Source organism: Gymnodraco acuticeps, unplaced genomic scaffold (assembly GCF_902827175.1).
Source record: "Gymnodraco acuticeps unplaced genomic scaffold, fGymAcu1.1, whole genome shotgun sequence".
NCBI lineage: Eukaryota > Metazoa > Chordata > Actinopteri > Perciformes > Bathydraconidae > Gymnodraco > Gymnodraco acuticeps.
The window spans coordinates 3,601,272-3,619,567 of record NW_022990981.1 but is presented as its reverse complement, the minus strand read 5'-3'; the positions used below and the strand labels follow the sequence as shown (position 1 = coordinate 3,619,567).

The 18,296-nt window shown below is 41.4% G+C and overlaps 1 protein-coding gene across 2 annotated transcripts; it reads right to left on the bottom strand.

Annotated features, from left to right (window-relative positions):
- Positions 1–2,886: 2,886 nt before the first annotated feature.
- boka (BCL2 family apoptosis regulator BOK a) lies at positions 2,887–17,631 on the bottom strand. Of its 2 annotated transcripts, none has more exons than XM_034235595.1 (5): positions 17,511–17,631; positions 17,006–17,305; positions 14,730–14,858; positions 6,898–7,061; positions 2,887–3,679 (listed from the first exon to the last, which is right to left on the bottom strand). In XM_034235595.1, exons 2-5 carry the CDS (start codon positions 17,217–17,219, stop codon positions 3,554–3,556), a joined length of 633 nt encoding a protein of 210 aa, XP_034091486.1. In that variant the 5' UTR covers positions 17,220–17,305; positions 17,511–17,631; the 3' UTR covers positions 2,887–3,553. The 2 variants fall into 2 exon arrangements, with proteins under 2 accessions (XP_034091486.1, XP_034091487.1); XM_034235596.1 differs by having other exon boundaries at positions 17,006–17,338; positions 17,511–17,613.
- Between the last annotated feature and the right edge of the window lie 665 nt (positions 17,632–18,296).

Genomic DNA, 18,296 nt, shown 5'->3' with positions numbered 1-18,296 from the left:
TTTTGTTAAATACCAACCATGTGTATATATATATATATATGCCGCTAAAATTGTGTAATATACCAGGCTGCTAAATCCTACAGCAATGTGCAATATATCCATTATTACAGCTCCGTGGGCTCACTGGCAGTAAGGTGATATGGTCCGTTCTTATTGTGCATCCATCGGTAAAGGTAAAACGCATGTAGTACTGAACACGTAACTTGAACGTGCCGGGCAGCGCGGTCCCATGGGTTAGATGCGCGTTCATAATGCAGAGGGAAATAACTCTCAGAATAATGTTATTAGCACATTTTACAACTTGAGGACCGAATGTTTTTTGTCACTTTGAATTGAGCGTTAGTGTTATCATCTCCCTATTGATCAAAGGAGGTGATGAAAAACAATACAATTAGGGAGAGTTCACAACAAGCTTGGAAGAAACCCAGACAATCATGAAATGCCAAAAAGCTTCATTTTTAAACATAAGGTATTATCGTTTTTGTTGCAAACCTGACCGTGGCTTAATGATAGTACATAAACACTACTACAACAGAAACTGGTCAAATGTGACTCTTTGTTTGCTCTTGTTAAAGTAAATGTTTTAACCCATTTGTGGGTAAAGACGTGCAGACATACGATGCTACTGTGTTTGTTGAAACAGATCACCTTGTATTGTTTTTGTTTCCGTGCAGCAATAATACGACAGCTGTTTTGTAAATCCTAGTGGTTTGTGCCAACTGAATGTAAACGTAGCTACTAATACCACACCCTGTGTCCAGTCTCTAGTGATGGTGTAGGAACATTTTGAAATATCCAATTCTCAAATAAAACTGGATGTTAACAAAAGATTGATGCTTGTTTATTATCTCAATGTTTTTACCCTTCCTCTGAATGTCCTCTGTTTGTATATGTGGAGTTACATTTGGCATTAGATGAAAACTAAACAAAGAAACTACCTACATTATGTTCAGAGTGGTCTTCAAGGATTCTTAACATCCAAAAAAACACATCTACTGTGTCATTATTTAAATCTTAAAATAAATAAACACATTGTTGGAGTTTTAAAGAATTCCTTTTTAATTGAGAAAAAATACTAAAAGGTAAATAAAACATTAAACATAATGACAAAATAACAACCTGAAAGATATGTATTCTATCTACACATTTCGTAATGATCTAATCTAGTGGCCTTATAAAAGTGTTGGCTAAAGTAACGCAGAATATATATATATATTTTAATTGTAAATAAATAGAAACATTATTTATGTGCACAAGTACATAAATATAAAAAAGGTCCAAATGCGGGAATAAGTATAAACAGTGAATGTGTAAATAAATACATGCAAACATATGAAAAAATAAATGAATAAGGAAAGTAAATGAGATATACTGACAAACAAATATCTACATTACAGATCAAGAAATAAAAATTAGTACATAAATGTGTCATACTTAAATTAGTATTCATTTCTATTGTATTTCACTGTTCCTATTATTAATATTATTATTATTATTTCTTTCTTTTAAATCTATTTCCCGTGTCAGTTTTGGGACCCCACCATAGGACCCCACACATAACAAGCTGTCCCGAGTTCCTCCGGCTGCAGTTCCGCAGACGGCCGGTGTGTGGCAGCAGAGCGCTGGGAGCAGAGGGAGGTGAGTTGCGGTGAGTTGCCGTACAATATGACGGATGCGACGGAAATACACCCGAACACATCGGCTGCTTCTCAGGTCGATTAAATGAAATCCTTGCTTCCCTCACTTGCGTCGTTTCCCTGCGTTTAGTCCCTCCCACCAGGGAAGCATGGAGGGACGCAAGGAAACCACGAGAAGCAGGGAAATGAGTTTTAAGAGCAATGGGACGTCCTTTCCTCCGGAGCGTCACGTGAAGCGACGTCCGTTTGTGATGACGCTGCACAGCTGATCGTCTGACAGCAGCTCTGTCCCCGTTATTTCCACACACCCCCCCCCGCCTCTGTTAGTACACATTTACTGACACAAACATTTGTATCATCTGTTGTAGACCCAAAAAAATTAAATAAAATAAGAACTAATTCTCAAAAAAGATAAACGCCATTCTTAAAATTTATAAACGAACAATAGTTTGATTAATATTGATTAGAGTGCACAATAGAAATAAAATAATTGAGAGAAGAAAAAGAGATATGTTATCTATCAAAACCCAGTTAGATTAACATTCATTGGATTGCACACTTTGTTTGTTTGTGTGGATATGTAGTAAATTAACATTTCAATAGCACTTAATGACTGACTGAATGGAAATGACAATAAATGAAAATGTAAAACGAAAAAAGCGATCATGAAAATGTTTCCAAAAAATGAATTAAATGATTTTTGACCACTTTGTTGTTCAGATATATCAGATATTTGTAATTAAATGATACATGAATTGAAACAAAACACGGTATAAACTGAGGAGTGACTCCCGTGAGGTTCATGTATTTTCTTCACTCTGCTGGGAAACTGCTCTCATGTCAAGAAGCATCAGATCAGTGCATGCCTGCATCGTCCAATCAGTGAGCGATACACAGTAAGGGGGCGGGGTGAGTATCTGAGGATTTCATCGGAGGATGGTCTGGTGGTTCCTCGGTTATCGCTCCTCCATGATCGCTCCTCGCTCCTCGCTCCTCGGTCCTCCGGCAGAAATAAGAGCCATGGGACGGTAGCCTACTCAAGATGGCGCAGACAAATCAACTTCCGGTGAGACCGAGGACCGAGGAGCGAGGAGCGAGGAAATGAAAATAGTCGACCTGAGAAGCAGCCATCGTGTACCCCGAACACATCGTGTACCGACAACGGCCATCTTGGTGACGTGTGTTGTTCTGCGAGACCAGAGATGTAGTTCATTGAGCGTTTCACACAAACAAATGTGTTACTTCACAGTTTGACTTGCAAAATTATCTTTTAAATTGACAAACATCATGTGTAATTCGTGGCACAATTCAAACGGGATCGAAAGATAATCTTTCTCTCTCCATTGACTTCAATACATATATTTTTTTCGAAATAAGGTTCCATGGAGGTCCACCGGAAGGGGAGGGACTTCGCCACCAATAGAGAAAGTTGTGTTGATTGTGAAGTACTGTCTGAGTGAGCGCTGCGTGTTTCACTATTGAAAATAATATATTTGTTACTGTCCCTTAGTAAGAGGAAATCATGTTGTATTTTACATTTACCCAGCATACACTAACCTGTTGGTCAATAAAGGCCATCTAGGTGAGAAGTGAAAAAACAAGATGTCATCTATTTACAGTAGTAACCGTTTCAACCACTAGAGGGATTCAAACCACAGCATAAAAAGTGCAGGGAAAATGTAAAGCTAAAAACGTTGTGTCATTTATACATTCAAATCAAACGTGTGCCATAACATAACCGTTAACAATAAATATACAATGTAGAAAGAACAACAGAGTCCTCATGAAGGCCTGGGTGTTCATCCATGAAGGCTCAGTGCAGATGAGTGTAAACATAATCCAAAGCAGTGCTGCTGGTGTACAGTGCTGCTCAGAGTGCTGCTTAGAGTGCTTCATCCAGTGTGGGACCTTGTCTCTCACTTCTCCCTCAGGAGGTACAGCACGGTGGCCTTCACATAGTGTCCAAAGGCACAAGTGGCAGACACCAGCCAGTGGGAGTGGAAGCTGGGATCAGTGTTCACCACGCACTTTGTAACATCCACCTGGAAGAGCAGAGAGGACACAGAACTGAATACAGACTGTGGAATTTGGAACATACACTCAACAGAGAGCCCTTATAAATCCCACATGTGTTTTTCATTTGTCGACATTCTCAGAATGCAATGAGGAGATGTGCCCACAAATATGTTATTTCAAAGCCAAAGCCCTCTCTGTAATCTCAGCAAGTTTTACTTCTAAAAATCTACTGATACTGATCTACTCAAAAAGTCTTCCATAGACAGTGAGATTCCACAGAGAGCAGAGTTTAGTGTCAGCTCTGACACTAAACATGTCTCCCTCTTAAGATCCTTCATATCACAGAATCTTATTTAGCTTTGCATGCTGACATTATCTCCCAGTGTAGAAATATTACAGTTAGAGTTCCTCATTTGAGCCTCAAGAGGTCAGTTATACAATGCGCTGCCCTTCATTTTGTCCCCCTCCACTTCTCTTGCAAACATGACAGACTCAGTGCCATGAGTCTGAGTGAGGGCACATTTGTTCCCTTGTTGTGCTGTTTCCGTATCAGAGCAGAACACAGAGGAACACTGCCAGGCCTTGTTCTGTTCTGGTTCCTTCTTTTTGTTTCTGCAGGATTTTATAGGACAGGCTTCTCCCATTAACAGTACTATACAGAAGAGTTCTGTTCTGAAGCTGTGCAAGTGGTTTCATCCTCATACGAGCTACTGCAGTAATCAATTAATTACTACTGTAGTTGATTGAGAGTAAATTGTATGTCAGCGGACCTTATTATAGCGATTAGGTCATTTCAAAATGGAAATGACATTTATAATTTCCACATGTGTAGATGTTATTTGATTAAATACATGCACATTTAACGAAAATGTACAAACAGTGTTTTTACTGCATTTTAATTAAAACATTTGACCTTACATTAGAATATTGTCCATTCTACAGTAAGATATGACTTTGAAAAAAAAAATGTCAATTGCTGTTTTAATTTTATATTATAAGAAAGTATATTCAATTAAATAGATTTTTAAATCAACACTTAAAACTCACTTTTTCTCTCTGGCTTTTGTTTAATTATTTATTTATTCATTTAGTTCTTTATTTTAATATTTATAACATAACATAGGATTTCATAAAGTATTTTTAAAATAGTTTATACATTATTCGAATATAGGAATAGTAGATAGGATTATTTAAAATATAGTACCTTATATTTCATATTTTTTCCCTTTAGACCCTTGCGGTTTATTCTTAAAAACCCTTACCCTTACCCACCCCCCATTTTCCCTCTGCTGGTCTATGGCCTTGAAGAGGGTAACGGTCCCTCTGCTGGTCTATGGCCTTGAAGAGGGTAACGGTCCCTCTGCTGGTCTATGGCCTTGTAGAGGGTAACGGGGTACAGAGTCGCTTAGATAAGCGGGGGAGTGCATCTGACGAAGAGATAGGTTGTTGTGCTCCCTCTCTCTGTTTCTTATCCTATATCTAACAGAACTGCTCGGGTCTTGATAGATTGAGTGGGGAAGTTCATGAGATCTTTCTAGAGGGTTATCAAGAATAACTTTTATCCAATGACCTTTTCCCTCTCTGTCTGTGTCTGTGTATTCTCTGGTTCCGATTAACCCAGCCAAATCTTTTTTCTTGTTTTGTATCTATATCTACGCCGGGATCCGGAGTCGAGGCTGATCCTCTTGCTGTAGTCCTGTGTCTTGGATCCTCTATCCTGAGTTCTGGATTAAGTCGTGGACTTCGGGTCGTGGCTGAACCTGTCTCTGCGGTCCTGCCTTGGGTCTCGTCATGCTGCTTCCCTGATGGCTTCCACAGGATTGTAGCTGACATCCTCGTGGATTCATCTTCTTATTACAGACACATGCATTTCCTAACATTCGGTCTATATGCTGTAAAATGTATTATCTCTTCGATTTACACACGGCATCTATTGCACGTCTGTCTGTCCTGGGAGCAGAGTCCTGCATCGGGTCGGGTACCCGCGGGTACCCACAAAAAAGGTGATTCGCGGGTGGTATTTTTTTAAACGCTTTTTTCCGGGTTCGGTTCTGGGTAAAACAAAGATGATGCGGGTCGGGTCGCGGGTATTGCATAATAAATATATTAAAATAATAATAATTTTGTTTAATGTTTAAAATCCTCAGACCTCTCCCCCGCGGGACCGCACATAATCATAACCTCTGCAGCGCATCAATCTGCTGCTGTGCGCGCCACATTCGAAATGGCTGAGGTGAAGCTCTCTAGCGGAGAATACAGCATTTTCAATAACACTTCCTCAAGAGCGAAATCCAACGTCTGGGAGGCTTTTGGTGTCATCCTAGATGGAGAAAATAACCAACATCCCACGCTTTTTGAGACAAATATGCAACTGCGTGTGTTAATAATTGCACGTTTTCACTGCTCATATATAGGCTATGCGGGTTCGAGTCGGGTTGCGGATCTTGTGCCGACGGGTCGGGTCGGGTTGCGGAACTAATTGGCAATATGTGCGGGTAGCGGGGCGGGTTCGGTATTGCACATCGCGGGTGCGGGGCGGGAGCGGGAGCGGGTCTTGAAAATCAGACCCGTGCAGGACTCTGCCTGGGAGAGGGATCCCTCCTCTGTTGCTCTCCCTGAGGTTTCTCCCATGTTCCCTTTAAACTGTGGGTTTTCTCTGGAAGTTTTTCCTTGTACGATGTGAGGGTCTAAGGACAGAGGGTCTAAGGACAGAGGGTCTAAGGACAGAGGGTCTGAGGACAGAGGGTGTCGTTTTTTCTCATACTGATATTCTGAACAATCTGTGCTGTTGTATTTGCTGTAAAGTGTCTCTACTGTAGGCTATTTTTATTATATGTACAGCACTTTGGCTCGACCAAAAATCTTTTATAAATGTGCTATATAAATAAAACTTGATTTGATTTGATTTTATATTACTTACATTGCATTTAAATCTTCAAATTTGAAATAATATTTGAACGTTGGAAATGTAATGTGAAATTGCTAGATCATTTTTATTTGGACAGTATGTGGAAATGCAAATTGTATATAATCTTATAATGCATTGAAAAATAAGATTTTCACAAGCACTATAGTGTTGTGAAATCACATTCTTGTTTGTAATTGTACATTATCATTTGAATAAAGTCCGCCCTGGACTTCCATATACACGACCTTCAGTTTACAACAGAGGAAATAAAGTCACTCGATTTACTCCATCAGCAACACTCAGACACGTAAAGTTGAAAGAAGACGATCCCCTTACCCAGCCCCCTCTCCTTTTTAACCACAAGCTCAGGCTCTTGCGCACAAACTCCCCCATGCAGTCCACGATGGTATGAACCATGGCTGGGTGTCCGTGGCGAACACAGTCCACTGCCAAGGCTCCGGCCACAGCGTACAGAGAAACCACCTTCCCCCAGGTCACACCTGGCAGGAGACACACAACATGTGCCTCAGTCAGAACCACATATACTGTACAGACATCCTTTATATACTGCTATCTGATATACAGTGGCAAGAAAAAGTATGTTAACCCTTGAGAGTTTCCTGGTTTTATGCATGAATTGGTCATTAAATGTGATCTCATATTCATGTAAGTCACAATATACAAACACAATGTGCTTAAGCTAATAACACATACACTTTTATAAATACTTTTTTTCATGTATTTAAGGGTTAGGGTTAAACATTAACAGTGCTGGTGGAAGTGAACCCTTGGATGTATTAACTTGTTGAACGTCCTTTGGCAGTAATAACCTCTAACAACAAGCCTTCAGCTGTTACTCCAAGTACTTTTCACCTCATTGGATATTTTGCGTTGTGCCTTTGGAGTCATCTTTGCTGGATGCCTGTTTCTAGGGAGAGTAGCCACAGTACTAAATAGTCTTCATGTATAGAAAATGTGGACTGATGAATATCTAAACTCTTGAAGTTAACTTTGTAACTCTCTCCAGCTTTGTGCAAATCAATATTTCTTGATCGTAGGTCTTCTGAGATTTATTTTTGCAAAGCACGGTTCACATCAGAAAATGCATCTTGTGAATAGCAAATTAAATTGTAAGAGTAATTTCAATGAGTCAAAGTAGCTCGACACTTCAACACTTCTAACCGTGTCTCAGTGATTAAAATGAGGTTTGATAACTCCTAACTAGGGATGCTCCGATTGATCGGTCACCGATCGATATCGGCCGATACTCACTCTCTACCGATCGATCGGTGCTCTCTAAACATGCCGATCGCGAGAGCCGATCGCATGACGTACAAATACATGACACTTTTCTCTGAGCGCGGCAAAACAAGCTCGCCAAAATGGCTTCACCGGTCTGGCATTATTTTAAGGTGTCCAAAAAAGCAGAAATCCTGCAGCTCCGCCCGCCGGACCGGTGAGCGGAGCGAAACACACAAAAGTTAGACCTAACACACTTAGCTATTTCATCTACCTCTGGAACAAGCTAAACTAGTTATAAATATATTTATTCTTCACTGTCGGGTCACTCATTACTGGATCAGTGAGCTGAGATACTGACAGGCTGTCAGGAGAGAGAAAGGGAGAGAGAGGGAGAGAGAGGAAAAGAGAGCGCTTCCGCTCGGGTTATTATCCAAAGTTAATGTAAACTTGAATAATGTACATCATTTGAATGTAATAATTAAGTTGATTGTTGTTTGTGGAAGCTCCAGTGAATGAGCCCCATTCACTGAGTTTTAAACATCACTTTAAATGGAAGATTTAAAGTGATGTTTAAATCTTCCATTTAGGCCCCGCCCACTCGATCGGATCAGCGATCGGTACTGATTCCGGCGATCGCCGGCGATCGGCCCAAAATTGGCGATCGGAGCATCCCTACTCCTAACTCAATTAGCTTTTGTTAAAGTCTAGAGGTTCTCTTTGTCTCACCTACACAGTGAATGATTGAATGATTTATTCAAAATGGACAAGAACAATAAACTCAAAAACTTGAGTTTTGCTATTATAATCCGTTTGAACTAATTAGTTCAAACGGATTGTGTTAGTCTATAATAGTGATTAGTTGAAGATCAGATCACATTCAATGACCCAATTCATGCATAAAACCAGGAAACTCCAAAGGGTTCACATTGCAACATTTTCACCAATATTTTTTTGTTGAAGATTTGAGTGTTCTTGGAAAATGGTAAATGCAAGTGTAGTGACGCTGGCCTCTTTGAGGAGTTGGACTAGTTTTCAGTGCAGCAAACATCTGTCAGCAGCTCTCTTCAGAGAGGGATGAACACAATGTGAAACCTCAACAGCAGCCAGGCATTAGTCTGTCCCACGGAGAAGGAAACCCAAACACAGGGCCAGCGGGCGGGCAGTATGCCTCGCTAGATTAGTGAGCAGATCATTTTTCCAACTTAGTTCACATGTTGAGAAAAGCTTTCTGCTGCCGCACCATTTACAGTTAGAGCTTCCGACTATTCCTGCAGTGTTTACACGTCCCGCAGACACAGACGGAGCCTCAACACCATCCATCTTTTTCTGTTACTGTCAGACCATCCATTCCTTGGATCTTATAAACGGAGGTCATGTTTCTCTTTAACTCTGAGATCTGGAATTTGCAGAATGATACTCTACATGGTGTGAAACCTTTTGCTCCAGAAGATAAACGCATTAAACATAGAGCAAGAGCTAACAATATCAGATCCTACACGTTTCCCATAATGCAACGTATCTATACTCCTCCAAATTCTAAGAAATGTAAAATGTTTTTTTAGGAATTATGACCTGGAATCTTTAACACACTTATTTTACCACTGTACACATGCATTTAATTACTGTTTGGACATACAACTAATCTATATGTTGAAATAGATCAAAAATAGAATTTTTCAACATATAGATTATTACATTGAAATCACTATAAACATATTGATAAAGTGTGGTCAGTGTGCAACTCGATTTTGACAAGAAAGCTACTGGAGACTTCTAGAATAGTGTGAGTAACATTGTGTTTGTAGACTTCTCTGTTTCAGTGTGTGTACTCTGTATCAATGCTCTGCAGTTGATCTGACTGGAATTGTGTTTTTAAAACTCAAAACCGCTAGAGTATCTGTCAGGCAGAAACTTGGGAAAAGTCATTTGACTGAAACCTTAAAAGTGAACTAACTGACTGCTAGGGTTAACTTTGATTTAAACATTTGTAGAATACTAAGAGCTTTATTGAGTAGGTGTAACTGTATTAAGGGTTAAACTCATCACTTTATAACTTAGGGTTTAATGTAATTGACTTAAAAGACAATAAGAAATCAGGAGGAAGCCAGTCTCGATTGAGACCCATCAGCTGTGATCTGAGGCCACTCCCCCAACAGAAACTGTATTTAAATCTCATCCTAACCACTGACCTGCCAGTGTGCAACTCGATTTTGACAAGAAAGCTACTGGAGACTTCTAGAATAGTGTGAGTAACATTGTGTTTGTAGACTTCTCTGTTTCAGTGTGTGTACTCTGTATCAATGCTCTGTAGTTGATCTGACTGGAATTGTGTTTTTAAAACTCAAAACCGCTAGAGTATCTGTCAGGCAGAAACTTGGGAAAAGTCATTTGACTGAAACCTTAAAAGTGAACTAACTGACTGCTAGGGTTAACTTTGATTTAAACATTTGTAGAATACTAAGAGCTTTATTGAGTAGGTGTAACTGTATTAAGGGTTAAATTCATAACTTTATAACTTAGGGTTTAATGTAATTGACTTAAAAGACAATAAGAAATCAGGAGGAAGCCAGTCTATATTTCCTTTTGAGGGCCACCAGCTGCAGAGTTAACTAATTAAAAGGACGTTGCCCCACAGCTGTGAGAACTCAGCAATAAGGTGTCCATTTTAGGTAGCACTTTCCTGGAGCGTCAGCTTCAGCGTCAGACAGGCTAAGACTGGCAAAGACATTAGAGTCCTGCAAGAGTAAGACTGGCAAAGACATTAGAGTCCTGCAGGAGTCACGAGGGAGGCAAAGAGGAGGCAAATCCTACTTTGATTGAGCTAAGTATCGCTGGTGTTTTTATTTTTATTTTGTTTTATTTTATTTGGTTGTTTAGCCCCTCATGCTATAATGATGTGTATTTTCTCCATTCCTGTTCATGTGTCTTCTCGCAATTATCACTGGCCCCGTGTATCTCGTAATCGATATAACCGGCCTGCTCTCATCTATCCCACATGCTCCACTGAGATCCAACATCTAGTTTCAGGTGGCCTGTGGAATTGCCAGTCAGCTGTTCCTAAGGCTGACTTCATCTCTGGCTACACCTCCCTGCAGTCTCTGGATTTCCTTGCTCTCACTGAGACCTGGATTACTCCATCCAACACATCCACCCCAGCAGCTCTCTCCACTGCATATTCCTTCTCCCATACACCCAGACCAACTGGCAGAGGAGGTGGCACTGGTCTCCTGCTCTCTCCCAAATGGAGCTTTTCCCTCTTCAAATGATGCACTGCGTGCTAATAGAACCGTCCTTAGGGCAGCAGAGCGGAAACGGTGGAAATCCAAACACCGTGACGACCTCCTAACCTATCAGGCTCTCCTCTCCTCTTTCTCTGCTTTGATCTCTGAGGCAAAAAGCACTTTCTTTCAAGATAAGATCCAATCTTCCTATTCCAATCCTAAAAAACTATTTTCCATCTTCTCCACCCTCTTGGACCCTCCAAAAGCCCCTCCCCCCTCCTCACTTCTGTCAAGCGAATTTGTTACCCACTTTGAAAAAAAGGTTGATGATATTCGCTCTTCTTTTTCTGACTCACCTTTACTCACCGCTGGGTCACCAGACCCTCCTTCCACCAACACACTAACCTCCTTTTCCCCTCTCTCTCCAAGTGAGGTTCTTACCCTCATTACCTCTGCCCGCCCTACCACCTGTCCTCTGGACCCTATCCCTTCAAACCTCCTTCAGACTATCGCCCCTGATATTCTACCATTTTCACCCATTTCATCAACACTTCTCTAACTTCTGGTCACTTTCCAAACAGTCTCAAGGAGGCAAGAGTAAACCCTCTCCTAAAGAAACCCACTCTCAACCCGTCTGATGTTATAAACTACAGGCCTGTCTCTCTCCTCCCGTTCCTGTCTAAATCACTTGAACGCGCTGTCTTTAAACAACTCTCCTGTTATCTCAATCAGAACAACCTTCAGGATCCGCACCAGTCTGGTTTCAAGGCAGGTCACTCCACAGAAACTGCTCTCATTGCTGTCACGGAGGAACTGCACACTGCCAAAACTGCATCCCTCTCCTCTGTCATCATCCTGTTGGACCTGTCTGCTGCATTCAACACGGTGAATCATCAGATCCTCCTTCGCACTCTCCAAAAACTTGGAGTTTCAGGCTCTGCACTTTCCCTCCTCACCTCATACCTGAAAGACCGTACCTACAGGGTGACTTGGAGAGGGTCTGAGTCCGACCCTTGTCAATTAACTACAGGGGTCCCTCAGGGCTCTGTTCTTGGTCCCCTCCTCTTCTCCCTGTACACAAACTCGCTCGGATCAGTCATTAGCCCGCATGGTTTTTCTTACCACTGCTACGCTGACGACACCCAATTAATTATGTCCTTTCCCCGCTCAGAGACCCAGGTCGTCGCACGCATCTCTGCTTGTCTAGCTGACATCTCTCAGTGGATGTCTGCTCATCACCTCAAGCTCAACCTTGACAAGACTGAGCTGCTCTTCCTTCCGGGAAAAGATTGTCCCACTCTTGACCTAACAATCAACATCGGCACCTCAGTTGTTTCCCCGACTCAGACTGCAAGGAATCTGGGTGTGACCCGAGATAACAACCTGTCCTTCACTGCAAACATCGCTGCTACAACCCGTTGCTGCAGATACACGCTTTACAACATCAGGAAGATACGTCCCCAGCTGACACAGAAAGCGACTCAGGTTCTGGTCCAGGCTCTCGTCATCTCACGCCTAGACTACTGCAACTCCCTCCTGGCTGGTCTACCTGCATGTGCCATCCGACCTCTGCAGCTCATCCAGAATGCAGCGGCTCGTCTGGTCTTCAACCTTCCTACATTTTCCCACACTACTCCGCTCCTCCGCTCCCTTCACTGGCTTCCGGTAACTGCTAGAATCCACTTCAAGACACTGGTACTTGCTTACCATGCTGCGAGTGGATCTGGCCCTTCGTACATCCAGGACATGGTTAAACCGTACACCCCAGCGCGTGCACTACGCTCTGCATCGGCCAAACGACTCGCTGCGAGGGGGACCCAAGTTCCCATTGGCGAAAACACGTGGGTGTGCTGTCCTGGCTCCAGGATGGTGGAATGAGCTCCCCATTGACATCAGGACGGCAGATAGCTTACACACCTTCCGGCGCAAACTGAAAACTCATCTCTTTCGACTCCACTTCGAGCGATAGAACTATTAACGAAGCACTTTTATACTAATAAAGGACTGGCTTATCTAAAGCCAGTTGAGTAGCACTTGAAATGTTTTTGCTCTATGAAGCCTGATGTACTTATATGATTCTGTTTTTTTCAAGTTGTATTTTGTTGGTCGAACGCACTTATTGTAAGTCGCTTTGGATAAAAGTGTCAGCTAAATGCAATGTAATGTAATGTAATGTAATTTCACATGAATAAACTCAAGTTAATTTTCTTATTTCTTCATATTATCAAAGTATATTTTTATATTTACAATTATTCTCTCTATCAATATGTTGATCACATGTCTAAAAAGTTAACCTTTGCCCCCTTTTGTTCACACCATGCCCATCTTCAAACTCCACTCCAACACACACACACACACACACACACACACACACACACACACACACACACACACACACACACACACACACACACACACACACACACACACACACACACACACACACACACACACACACACACACACACACACACACACACACACACACACACACACACACACACACACACACACACACACACACACACACACACACACACACACACACACACACACACACACACACACACACACACACACACACACACACACGTCCCTTTGCCCAGCCTTGCTGCTGATCAATGAATTACTAAGGGCAAAAAGGAAAACATGCAAGGAGCCTTTCAGGACCCCCCCTTCAGATGGATATAGCGAGGGTCTTGCAGCACTGCAGCACCCCTGTGTTTAATATTCACAAAGGTTCCCCCAGTGTTTCAGTGAACAGATCCAGCAGGCAGCGCAGCATCAGCATTCATTCAGTCTCCTCTACCTCTGACCCCCCCCCAGCTCCTGAGGGACATGGGTTGCTCTCTAACTTTGCTTCCACATTAGACAAGGCTTCAAACCACTTTCAATTAAAAAAACCCGGCTCTGGTGTAATGTATGATGTAGGGTGTTTATCTGTGCCCTGAGGAACAGTGAGGACGTAATCTGCTGCTGCCCAGGACTTCCTCCTCACAGTGACATGTCTACACTGTCAGAATGACTGTTTGTCCACATTCACTCACTATATTTTCAACCTGAAATGTAAGCCTATGCTTCAATGTATTTCTCCAAATCCTAGAGCATGTTGGGATTAAAGTAGAATTCTGTCATTGTAATGTGTTTGAAGTGATATTTCAAAGTGACTCCACACGTTTTAAGGAGCACAGTTTGTTTGCTTTGTTACAGTCCCGAAGGTATAAAGCCGCTGAGGCTCATGTCTGAACTCCCTGGGTGGTCCAAACTGTCTGTAACAATCAGTGGCTCCAGCAACATGTTAGCCTAATATGAACTGAATGTTCTCTCTTGTTCTTTGAGGGGGTAATGACTGCAACATAATGTCTCTGACTACAGAATCCTGCAGTCTGCAAAAGAGCTGTTTACATGAAAGGCTGGGATTTTAGAGAGAAACATTGCTATAATTGTTCAATATAAAAGCATTAATAGGAGCAGTAACATAAGTTCTCCAAACTCTTTTACATCTCTTTATTGTATTTGGCATCAGTTTTGAAGTTCCTCCTTCCCTGATGATAACAACATGAAGAACTTCCCTCAAAGGACAAATACTCTTCCTTTGTTTTCAACCTTGTGTTCCTAATAATAAGGCACTAAAGTTAGTTCCCATGATGCAGTCTGTGTGTGAGGCTTGATTTACAACACAGCCAGATTCTGATGTGGACCCACCTGTGGAGAATATATCTGCAGCCACAGCCAGGAAAGCATCCGACACAATGTTCTCTGAGGCCACGGTGATGTTGAGCTGTCGCGCTACGTTGCGGTACACGTTGGGTCGAAGGTACTCCAACTCATCACCTGGCCAAAACACAAGAGACAAAACTCGTTAAACTCTAAATAGTGTGTTTGTGGTTACTTTTGAAGAAGTAGTAAGGCACCATTGTTTGATTTAATTATGTTAGTGGTATGGTTGCTTCAGCCTCTTAAGTCTGGTATACTAATACTATGGTAGCTAAAGTTAGCTTTAGCTGCTGAATAGTGCTCTATAACAGACACAATTAAGTCCGTTGGCTGACATAATTACTCTTCTCCACTAACAAGCTACATGTCTCAATTTAAAGTTGGTTTTGGTAAAGAGTCTTACCAAAACAATGAATATTGATACCGCTCTCATGTCTTTCAGTTGAATAGTGAACCGCGAGGTGTTCTGGGGCGGCCATCTTTGAAGGATACATTCTGTAGCAGCGGCAGGAGCTGTCAATATCGCCTACGTCTCCCTAGTTTACTTCCCACGTTGGAAATAAATTCATTGTAACCCAATGGCCCTATTTTGTTCTGTTCATCAGTCACGCTGCTTCATTCGGAGGCAGGGTGCAACAGCTAACGTGGCTTTGTTTAAAGGTAGGCATTAACTGGTCGAGACAACAATAAGTGCTGTTCTTACATTACACAGTTGTTGTACTAATAAAACTAACAAGATATAAAGTGTAAAGGAGATATATAGTGTATTAGGTGTTATTAGGGGCAGAGCCATGCTAGTGGTTTTCTCCTGTTTCCAATCATTGTGTTAAGCTAAGCTAACAGGCAGCTGGCTCCAGCTAAATATACTCTACATAGGCCTACATTTTCTCAGCAGAACATTTTATTTTTCAAAAATAAATGCTTACAGATTTACGAGCAGTAGATCATTTGTTGTAGTCTAACCCGGAATTACATCATATCTAGTAGACTTTAAAGAAAACAAAGTCCAAAAGCAATCGATCTGATCTTTAGATTATGCCTCATAGGTTTACCAACTCTGTCTTGAGCACAGTTTATAAGTCTTTCTGCCTGAAAGAGTTCCCAAACATCCTCCCTGTTTGTTTCTAACAAACTCAGAGTCTGTTTCATCTGAGTTTCCAGTAAATTGCATAACTATTTAAACGGGAGGTGGGGTGATAACCGCACATTGTCAAACTGATATTCTGTACAAACTGTGAAGTCCACTGAGACAAATGTAACATTTGTCATATTGGGCTATATAAATAAACATTGATTGACATGATAAAGGCAAACATCCGACGGGTGGAGTATCAGCTTTCTCAGTGAGCAAACATTAAATGAAACGGTGGCCTTCATTTTCTGGGGAATACCATGAATCACTTCAAGGTCTTCCAGGGAAAATGAAAGGTAATCCCAAAAGACATTTCTAAATAATGAGTCAAACCTCCACCAGGATGTATACTTTTAGTTCATTTTCTTGATATTTGGAGTACAGGACCTTTACTTGCACATTTTAAATCATGGTTTTAAAACTTTTACTAATGTAAAAAACTGAATAATTTGTTCAAACACTGATCAAATGTACAATGCAGTTCAGGTCCACAGATCCCTTTATAAAAATACAGACAACATGACATCTGTGTATTCCATATATTAAATGTAAACTTATGTAATGAATACTATGGAAATACTGTGCATTTGGTGTAAATACCATTGAACTAACCATGACTCTTTCTCTCTCTTCTATTCTATAAATGACGTTCTTATCAAGTGCAGTGTATGGTCTACCATTGTCTTACCAGAGGTGGGAAGTAACTAGTACATTTATTCAAGTACCGTACTACTAAGTACTATTTTTGTCATAGCCTACTTGTAGTTTACTTGAGTATTTCCATATCATGCTACTTTATACTTCTACTCCTTAACAGTTCGTAACATTTATTGGAGGCTACTTTTTACTCCACTACATGTATTAACACTAATACATATACTGTTTACATTATAAAACACATGACATTATACTGCAGTACGTTACTACCAATATATATATTTGTTAATGGTCTTACTATTAACAAAATACAACATTTAAATGTCCTTACATGCACATTAAGCATACTTCTACTTAACATTCTGAATTCGGGACTTTCACCTGTAATTAAGTATTTTCAGACCAAAGTATTTCTACTTTTACTTAAGTAAAGGATCGAAGTACTTCTTCCACATTGACTCTCCTCACAACTCACCCAGCCACAGCATCACGGAGGAGATCTCCCCCAGAGCCCCCCCCGAGGCAGCCAGGCCGTGCTCGGGTTTGGACCAGCCTATCCCGGCTCGGTTCAGCCTGGAGTGGATGTAGTCCCTGCACAGCGCCTTGGCCTGGGACACCAGCTCCTTGTCGGTCGGAGAGCGGTCAAACACTTCAGCCGCGAACACGGAGGAGCGGCGCAACATCTCCATGCCGCTGTCGCATCCACCGGGACCGCGCTGCGCTCCTCCCCGCCGCACCGCTTATTCCCGGCACAGCCCCCTACCTCTGCCCCTGTCTATTCCGAGGGAAGATTTACGGAGATTATCTCCTGCATAACAAACACTGGATTAGTTTGTCGACATCGTTTTAAATCTGAATAGAGCCGCACTGCTGCAGGTTAAATAAACCGAGGAACAGTCTGACACGAGCGGAACGTTTTGTATGAGTTCATAAAGTTACACTTAATGCGCCCAAAGTAAGGAACATTAAATCACACTTACCCGGGGTTAACAGGCTAATTCGCCCCTATTAGAATATCCATACTAACGGTCACTGATGAAGAGGAGGTTTGATGAAGGGGAGATTTGCTGCCACTACAGTCTGACAGGCTCTCCTTCTAAGGGCACTTATTGTGAAGTCCAAAGGCGGAGATAAGCAGAGCAACAAGCCCCGCCCCTCCCCCAACACACACGCACGTTTACACACACACACACACACACACACACACTCACACACACACACACACACACGTTACACACACACACACACACACACAGCAAACCAAACTCTTGAATTTGAGGCAAATCCAAACATTGTAGCCTACTTTTTACTAATTTATGTTAACGTTACTAGCTACTGTGTCCTCGTGGAGCACATGATATAACATAATGTAGTACTGTACTACTAATCTATAGTCTTTCTAGTGAATTACATTTGGTCCACATTGTCAAACTACAGTAATACAAAGCTCTTACATAAAAAGTACTTTTACTTTTGATACTTGAAGTACATTTAGCTGATAATACTTCTGTATTTTATATTATTCTGAAATGGGTCATATCAGTAGGCTACTCTTTGTACTTTAAGTACATTTTGAAGCTAATGCTTTTCTACTTTAACTTAAGCAATATTTTGAAATGAGGACTTTTACTTCCAATGGATTATTTTACGACAACAGTATTTTTACTTTCACTAGTAGGCTACACAAGTAAAGGAATTTAGTACTTCTTCCACCACTGCTTGTATACTATACACCAGCAGATGTCAGCTTATCTAAAGACTGGAGA

Excerpts from the sequence above, each read along its gene's own strand:
- boka (XM_034235595.1), bottom strand. The coding sequence starts at position 17,219 with ATGGAGATGTTGCGCCGCTCCTCCGTGTTCGCGGCTGAAGTGTTTGAC. Across the intron at positions 14,859-17,005 it reads CTCCGTGATGCTGTGGCTGG|GTGATGAGTTGGAGTACCTT; the intron begins GTGAGTTGTGAG and ends TGTTTTGGCCAG. Across the intron at positions 7,062-14,729 it reads TGCAGATATATTCTCCACAG|GTGTGACCTGGGGGAAGGTG; the intron begins GTGGGTCCACAT and ends GTCTCCTGCCAG.